General features: G+C 48.3%; 2 protein-coding genes across 3 annotated transcripts in view; one reads left to right on the top strand and one right to left on the bottom strand.

The window, feature by feature from the left end:
• Positions 1-809: 809 nt before the first annotated feature.
• TSR2 (TSR2 ribosome maturation factor) lies at positions 810-8461 on the top strand. Of its 2 annotated transcripts, XM_003276313.4 has the most exons (5): positions 827-931; positions 1119-1209; positions 3833-3924; positions 4445-4621; positions 4853-8461. In XM_003276313.4, the coding sequence occupies exons 1-5, from the start codon at positions 851-853 to the stop codon at positions 4985-4987; spliced, it is 576 nt and encodes a 191-aa protein (XP_003276361.1). In that variant the 5' UTR covers positions 827-850; the 3' UTR covers positions 4988-8461. The 2 variants fall into 2 exon arrangements, with proteins under 2 accessions (XP_030662415.1, XP_003276361.1); XM_030806555.1 differs by lacking the exon at positions 1119-1209 and having other exon boundaries at positions 810-931.
• Positions 5886-8703, bottom strand: part of FGD1 (FYVE, RhoGEF and PH domain containing 1) — a 50766-nt gene continuing 47948 nt past the window's right edge. Inside the window, exons 17-18 of the mRNA XM_003276312.3 lie at positions 7738-7881; positions 5886-6852 (exon numbers count right to left, since the gene is read on the bottom strand). Of these exons, the coding sequence (XP_003276360.1) occupies positions 6547-6852; positions 7738-7881 (450 nt within the window). The 3' untranslated portion in view covers positions 5886-6546. The remainder of the gene's footprint in view (positions 6853-7737; positions 7882-8703) is intronic.

Below are 8703 nucleotides of genomic sequence, written 5' to 3'. Positions count from 1 at the left end.
GAGGCTGAGGCAAGTGGATTAAGCCCAGGAGTTCGAGACCAGCCTGGGCAACATGGCGAAACCCCGTCTCTACTAAAAACACAAAAATTAGCTGGGAGTGGTGGTGTGCACCTGTAATCTCAGGTACTCGGGAGGCTGAGGCATGAGAATTGCTTGAAACCAGGAGACGGAGGTTGCAGTCAGCCGAGATGGCACCACTGCACTCCAGCCTGGGCCACTGAGTGACACTCGGTCTCAAAAAAATAAATAAATAAATAAATAATTTCCAGGTTATTTATAATGCCTAATAAAGCGTAAATGCTATGTATATAGCTGTTATACTGTATTGTTTAGGGGAATAATGTCAAGAAAAAAAGTATGCACATGTTAAGTGCAGATGCAATTTTTTCCTGAATATTTTCCATCTGAGGTTGGTTGAATTCACGGATGTGGACCGCCCCCCATAGGGAGAGCTGATTGTATTTTACTCTTGTTGGTTGCAGTATTCTATACAGATGTTAGGATGCTTTTTTTAATGCAGATTTTTAAGGCTATACTCACTGAGTCCTCTGCCCCAGGGCCTGGAATCTGTATCTGTAATAAGTTCCCCACATATTTCCTCCGCAGTACCCACGGATCCGGAAACCATGGCCCCACACGTCCTTCAGGTCTGGTGTCCTTTGATTTAAGTGAGTAACTCTGGTGGTGTCATCGATCGCTCTGACAGATTTTTCTTTTGCTCTAGTCTTGCTGCCAGCTCTGCGGAAAAAGAGAATCCTGTGTTCTCAGGCTCGGCTTGCGTCTCGTTCTGCCTGGGCCGAGCTACAGAGGGATTGGGCCGCCGGGACGTCACGTGGACCGGGGCCGGATAATGGCGGGCGCTGCAGAAGATGCGCGAGCTCTTTTCCGGGCTGGGGTTTGCGCGGCCCTGGAGGCCTGGCCGGCCTTGCAGGTCAGTGGGGCCAGGGCCAGGGCAAGGTCAAGGTTAGGGCCCGGGGCAGAACAGGAGTTGGTTGGGCTAGGTGCCTGAGGCTTGGCTAGGCGGCGTAAGAGGAGTTGGCTGGGCGGCGTAAGCGGCCTCCAGGCTACTCCAGGTCTGCTCCCAAGCTGACTTGGTGGGCTTGGACCTGTGTTTACAGATCGCTGTGGAGAATGGCTTCGGGGGTGTGCACAGCCAGGAGAAGGCCAAGTGGCTGGGGGGTGCAGTGGAGGATTACTTCATGCGCAATGGTGAGTGAATGTGAGGCGCTGCGACCCGCCTGTGTGGGGGTGTGGAGAGGAGGAGCCCCATCCCGCAGAGCCTGCATTTCCTCTCGAGCAGTTGTGGATTGGTACCTAAAGGCGAGGTGGAATGAATTCAGCTTTTAGAATCAGAATCCTGGATTCCATGCTTTACGGGCTGTACCACTGACTCGTGGGATTACTCTGGACAAGGCAATTTACCTCCGAGACTCAGTTTCCTAGTTCCTAAAATGCGTATAAAAGTATCCACCACAGCGCTGTACAGTAGAAATACTATGCTAGTCCCATGTAATTTAAATTTTTTTAGTAGCCACTTTAATAAAGCAAAAAGATGAAATCAATGTTATTAAACTAGGTGTGTACGAAATATTTCAACATGTAGTCAGTATAAAACATGGAGATATTTTACATTTTTTAGTATTAAGTTTTCAAAATCTGGTATTTTACAGTTTTAGCACATTTCGATTTGGCCTAGCCATATTTCAAGTGCTCAGTAACCACCTGTGGCTGTTTGGACAGCAAAGATCTACACCGTAGGCTCGTCTTGAGGGATATACAAGAATAAGAGGCCCAGCAGAGGGCCTGTTGCATAGTATGGTTTTTTTAAAAAATCTTCATTCGATTTCTAGCTTTGGAGATGACATTAGGCAGAGTCATCTCTCTCAAGAAAGTATACTATCCAGTGAGGATCCACACACGTAAATGGTTACAACACTGATAGATTTTCTGATAAAGAGGAGCTCAGGGTGCATGGGGTAACAGGCTGGGGAGATAGCTTCTCAGTGGAGGTGGTGAATTGGGCTCGGTCTTAATGAGAAGGAGTTAACTAGGTGGGGGAAGTAGAGAGAGAGAGCAACACTCAAGTTCTGTGGCATGAGGGTATAATGTGTTATATTTGGAAAGTAGCAGGGAGCTCAGTATTGGAGTATGGGTGTGTGTGCATGGGGGGTGGAGGAGTGGTAGAGGATGAAGCTGGGGTGTGGGAAGCCCCCCTGAAAAGCATAAGACATGGAAGCCCTTATGTGCCTTTGATTTTATCATTTAGGCCAGTGTTTGCCAAAATTCATGCTAACTAGTCCTGTTAGATGTTCAGTGAAGAAGCTTCTCCAATTACCTTATGTGAGAAAAACTCTTTTCTTCTGTTCCCACTGAAAAGTCTTAACACTCATGAACATATTTAAGGCTTGGGTAAGAATAAGAACCACTAAAAAACCTGTTTGCTTTTGTTTCTCATTAGCTTTCTATGGATAGTGTCCCTTAAGACCCAGCAGAACAGATGTTTCTCAAAGGCAAACTGTGAAACACTGCAGTAGCTGGTAAAAATTCGTGGGCAGGTTCTAAGGTGAGAAATAGGATGGGATTTGCTGGCTAGAAAGTTCAGGAAATAATCAGTATGAAGCATAACCTGGAGAGGGAAAGACTGATGAGAACGCTGTTTTTGTCTAGAAACTGATGAGGCCTGAAGTAGGACAGTGGCAACAGGCATGGCAAAGAAGGGATGGAATAGGGCCTTGGAGATTGGTTGGCTGGAGACAGGGAGGGAAAAAGAGGCAAGTTCCTGGTTTGAGTTGATTGGTGGATTAGGTGTCTTTTCTCGGAGTAGAGGAACCCTGGAGGATGCGATGCTGGTTTGAAGAGTAAGGTGATGAGTCTGGCTTTGGATATGGAAGATCTGCAGCATCTGTGAAACGTCCAGGCACAGAGTAGTCTCAGTTGGAGATAAATTTGGGGGATATTAAGTTTGAGTGGTAGGGAAAGCCAAGAGTGTGGATGAGCTCTCCCAGGGAAAGTACATAGAGGGGAGAGGGCCAGGAGCTTTGTGGAAGACTTTCTTGAGTTACTCTCTAATTCAGAAAAAGTAGAGCATAAGCCCATAGGTAACTGAAGCCCAGAGAGGAAGGTGGCTCGGTCAGAGTCACACAGTAGGATGTCAGTGTCAAGGCTATGATGATTTAATCATTGGAATTACTATGTCTGTTTCTTCTTAACTATCCCGTTGGTCTGTGGCTTCTTTTATCAGTGGAACCACAGTTGTGAAGGTTCTCTACACTTCAAAAACTTCAGCTTTTGCATGATAGAAATTAATATGGATTATGGATGTTCACTGTGCTAGGCATTGTGTTGGATGGTTCCTCATAACAGACCTTTGAGGAGGCCACCATTAGCCCCACTTTACAGATGAGAAAACTGAGGCTCAGAAAGAAGTACCTTGCTCAAGGTCTCATAGAGGGGAGGCTAGTTAGAATAGGCCAGATGAAAGAGGGTGAGTGTAGGGCTGGGAGTTGTGGGAAGAGGCCTTGGTAGGATGGAAGAGATTGGAAATAAGGTATTAATATTTAGTGGTTCTTTAAAAAATTATGTTAAAACCCAGAATGCAGAACACTTTAGCAGATAAAAGGCAGGATGGAAGAGATTGGAAATGAGGTATTAATATTTAGTGGTTCTTAAAAAATTATGTTAAAACCTGGAATGCAGAACACTTTAGCAGATGAAAGACTCACTGTGCCTTTACCCACCCAGTTGCAGATCCAAGTAGATATTGAAGAGCAGTGGGCAGGGGTGATGAAGTTGGCTGGTCTTTGACCCAAGGGCCCTGTCCTTTTCTACTTAGCTGACTTGGAGCTAGATGAGGTGGAAGACTTCCTTGGAGAGCTGTTGACCAACGAGTTTGATACAGTTGTGGAAGACGGGAGTCTGCCCCAGGTGAGCTTATCATGGGCACAACTGCAGTCTCCCTACCTGTAGTCTTTCTTCTCCCCAGCTGTCTGTTTTGGGCCAAGACTCTTGACTGTGACTCTGTTGCCTAGAGGAAAAAGTGTAGCCTTTCCAAACCCTGCCTTCTTTTCTTTCTTTCTATACATCATTCCCATCCAGGCCTGTTCCTCACCCCCATCCCAAGGGCAGGTCAGGCCAGTCCAGGTCCATTTTCACCCCTGCTCTGGTTACCATTGCTCCCCAATAAGATTACCCTCCCTTTTACATCTTACTTCTTTCAAAGCCCAGTTCTAGAGCCTTCCCTGCTAGTTAGGCTCTATTTTGATGCTTTAGGCCCTCATTTGAGCCCTTCATATGTGGTTGCTTCATTGGTTAATTCCTTGGGGAGGAAAGAGCTCTTTTCTCTTCTGGAAAAATCCAACCTACTCCCCACTGTTGCTTCAAACACGGGCTGTTTGTATAGTAGATTCTCTGGAAAATCCAAACTGGTTGAATATTTTCTTGGTAGGTGAGCCAGCAACTGCAGACCATGTTCCACCACTTCCAGAGGGGTGATGGGGCTGCTCTGAGGGAGATGGCCTCCCGCATCACTCAAAGAAAATGCAAGGTCACAGCCACTGCACTTAAGACAGCTAGAGAGACTGATGAGGATGAAGATGATGTGGACAGTGTGGAAGAGATGGAGGTGAAGTGGGTGCCCCCTGGGTTGGGGGATACAGATGTTTTCAATTTTCTGGGAGAGCAGCTAGATTCACAGGGAAGTGATAAGGGGATGGTGGTGGTTGGTGGTAGTAGTATTATCCAGAGAGGGCAGGGAACTTTCCTAAAGTTACACAGCCAATCCTGGAAAAGCGGGAGCAGAGCCTGGGTCTCCAATGGTCAGTGTATTCAGCCCTCTTTTAAATCTCCCCTCCAGGTCACAGCTACGAATGATGGGGCTGCTACAGATGGGGTCTGCCCCCAGCCTGAACCCTCTGATCCAGACGCTCAGACTATTAAGGAAGAGGATATAGTGGAAGATGGCTGGACCATTGTCCGGAGAAAAAAATGAGTGGGGATGATTGGAAATGGCTTTGGGCCCTTATTTGCTGTTCTGAGAGTTGTCTGTAGGGGTTTTTTTTTTTGAGGATTGCAGACCTGTGGACTGGTTACCCCATCTCCACCCTCTCCCCTGTTCCTCCGTCTGGCTCCCTCCAGGGCAAGGAAAACCTAGGGTCCTTGGTCTTGGGGGTGGGGGGACCTTGTCCAGCACATTCTCTTGGGCCTTTAGTTAACATCCGAGTGACGATGCCGGGTTCCCCGGTACAGTGTCTTTTGGGTGCGGTCATTGTGAGGAAGGGGATGAGTGAGTGTGGGTGTGGCTGGAGGAGGAGCTAGATGCCGGTGGACAGTGGGCAGGTGGATCTGGGGAGGAGAGGATCAGCAGCAGCAGCAGTACTCAGTGATAGGGGGCTGGCTGGGTCAGGAATGGTGAGATGAACATGCAGGTGGAAGAGAGAATAGTTGAAAATGTGAACGAAAGTAGCTTTGGAGGCTCTCCCTTACCCCACCCCACACACACTCAACAGCTCTGTACCCCTGCCCAGAACTTGGAACCTCCCAGGAATGCTGCCTTCCTTCAGCCCAGCCTCCAGTCCTGGGTTCCCTCAGGAATTCGAAGAGCTTGGCTAGGTGGTGAGCTTGGAAGAGCTGGGCTTTGTTTTCTGTCTCCTCTAACCTCTTTCCTTACTCCTTATCCCATCCCATTTGAGTTCAGGGGTGAGGCTTAAGATCTTAATAAATAATACCTTACTGCTTAATCTGTGACTTGACCTGTGAGTGGTAGAATCAGCCTTCTGGGAACTCAGCTTCAGAGTTTACAAGGGAGCGGTTTCTGGGCCCACCCTAGCAGCCTGGTACTTTGGACAACCAAATAGATGAACGAATGGAGCACAGCAGTGCTATGAAAGTTACTGTAAGCCTGAAATAAACTGTATTTTTCTTAAAAAAACAAAACAAAACAAAAAACAAAAACCACAAAAAACTGAGTATCCATTGTCCTCCCCCTGTTTCCCTGTCCTGCCCGGTGGCCCTGCCATGGGTCTGGACGATAAAATACTGGGTAGCCTTGGGGCCGGGTAGAAGCTGTAAGCCATGGGAGAGGCAGGAGAGGTCTAGTTGCCACCCCACGTGGAGTTGTACGTGTGAAGACACTGGCTGAGGAGGCAGGGGTGGGTCGGGGCCCCAGGGTCAGTGGCAGAGCTGGCACTTGAATCCAGGTCTCCTACCTCTGGTGCTTTGTGGGGAACTGGGTGGAGGCAGGATCTGTGGGTAGGGTATTGAGGGATAAGGGAGAAAAACGACCTAATTCAGGCCGGACTAGCAACGGCTCCCATCCTCCCTGGGGACAGGGATTAATAAAAATTGACATCACTGTAGGAATATATTTTTTAAAAGCCCACGTTTTGTGAAAAGATGAATTAAAAAACCCAAGACCCAGCATTCGGGATTGAAAGTGCCCGTGATGGGAGTTCAAGTATTGACTGAGCTGGGAGGGAAGGGGCTAGAGCCCCCAATCAGACATGGGCAGCTAGAGTGTGGGGTGGGGGCTCCCAGTTTGCCCCAAACCCTCTAGGTCTTGTCTCGGGTCTGGGGGGATTCGGGGGGTTCAGCAGTGGCTCCTAAAGCAGCCACCGGTGCCTCCTCCATCTCCCTGTCCTCAGACAGTGTGGGCCCCGGGCAGAACGTGTCCCCTCGGCCCGCCCGGCCAAGCACAGCCATCCAGCGTCGCTGTAGTTCCTCTGTCTCAGGGCTGAAGTACCAGCTGAGGTGGCTCTGGGTGATCTTGAAGACATGCCTTCTGTCAGGCCGCTCCCCTGCCTCGGGCGGTCCCACCTCGAAGCCAATGAGGGGCAGGCTGCGCTGGGCTTTCACATCCTGGCGGGAGGAGGGACAGAGCTGGGGCCACCTTGGAGCTAGACCTTTCCCCCTGCCCCAGCTTCTAACTGGTTTTGCATATGGTCTGTCTTCTGTCCCCTACTCAGGAACCTTCCCTGGCTCCAGTGTTATCAACAGGAACACGGCAGAACTGGGACTAAAATGCAGGCTGGTTTAAATACCTGTCTCCCCCCGCCCCCGCCTCTTCTCACAAAACTGCTGGGCTAGTCTCTTTAGCATACCAAATAATGCTTTCAGGCCTTTGTCTATGCTATTGCCCCTATCTGCATACTTTTTTTTTTTTTTTTTTTTTTTTTTTTTTTTTTTTTTTTTTTGAGACAGAGTCTTGCCCTGTTGCCCAGGCTGGAGTGCAGTCGCATGAACTTGGCTCACTGCAACCTCTACCTCCCAGGTTCAAGCAATTCTCCTGCCTCAGCTTCCTGAGTAGCTGGGACTACAGGCACATGTCACCACACCAGGCTAATTTTTGTATTTTTAGTAGAGACGGGGTTTCACCATGTTGGCCAGGCTGGTCTTGAACTCCTGATCTCAGGTGAGCCACCTGCCTCGGCCTCTCAGAGTGCTGGGATTACAGGCATGAGCCACTGCACTCGGTCCCATCTGCATACTCTTACCCACTCCAAATTGGACCTAGCAGTTCCCCATCTCTACTCCTTCCAGGAAGCCAGGCCCACAACTCATCCTGGTTTTCCCTACATACCACAACCACTCCCTGTCTCTAGCCAGTCTTTGTCTCTCAAGGGTTGGGGTTCTGATTTCCTCTTAGAGATAGGCTCACCTTCTCTTCCAAGGCCAAGGAGAGGTCAAGGACTGGACCTGGCTTTGCCAGGTGGCTGAAAGGACCCGAAGGAGTAGGATGCATACCTGAGGGGCTCCGTAGATATACAGCACCAAGGGTTCATTTTCAGGGACCACGAACCATGCCTTGTGCCATCCTTTGCCACCCTTCTCCATGTAGTGCAGGAAGCTGCAGATGACGCTGTTCTCTGCAGCCACCGAGGCCTGTTTCTGTGGCCAGAGACACCGGGCATAAATGTTGACAGAAGGCCTAGCCTGGCTCCTCCTGGCTTTAATACCTCCTCAGTGTAGGGACTGCTGTTCCTATCTCAGATGAAGACGCTCAAGCTCAGGTGGCAGGAGTGATTTGTCCAGTGCCACCCAGTGAATCAGCTAGAGCTGAGATTCAAAGCTAGGTTCGTCTGCCTCATTTGGGCAATGGCTGCTGCCTCTACGGGCCAGTGGAAGGAGTGTGTGGATCTCAGGCATTCTTTCTTCAGTCAGAGCATTCATTCCTCAAGCCATTCACACATTTAGGCCTCATGTTTTTTTCTGTCTTTCATCACACTTCCATTTCCTACACTCAGTGAGAGGTAATCTAGCATTGTGGTTTTAAGGGGGTATGTGGGTGGTTAATGAAGTCTGGCTTAGAATCCCAGCTCTAGATGAAAATGTATTGACTTGGAGAGCAAAGAGGGCTGACGTGAGAATTAAATGAATTAATATATGCAAAGTGCTTAGAATAGTTCCTGGCACAGAGTAAGTACTCTTTTAAGTGTTAAATAAATACCTAGATTTGTTTTTAAAAAAACCCTTAAAATGTGTGTTTGTGCATATATGCCTAGAAAGATAGGATAAGCCCTAACAGTGGTAACTTTTGGGTAGAAGGGATACGGTATTTTATTATTTTTTGTTTATATTGTTCTACTTATCCTACTTTGTAATAACAAAAGACAATTTTTTAATTTGTTTTTTTTTTTTTTTTTTTTGAGACGGAGTTTTGCTCTTGTTGCCCAGGCTGGAGTACAATGGCGTGATCTTAGCTCACTGAAA

Source organism: Nomascus leucogenys, chromosome X (assembly GCF_006542625.1).
Source record: "Nomascus leucogenys isolate Asia chromosome X, Asia_NLE_v1, whole genome shotgun sequence".
Taxonomy (NCBI): domain Eukaryota; kingdom Metazoa; phylum Chordata; class Mammalia; order Primates; family Hylobatidae; genus Nomascus; species Nomascus leucogenys.
Note: the sequence above shows the minus strand (reverse complement) of the source record. Positions and strands in the feature narration are given on the sequence as shown.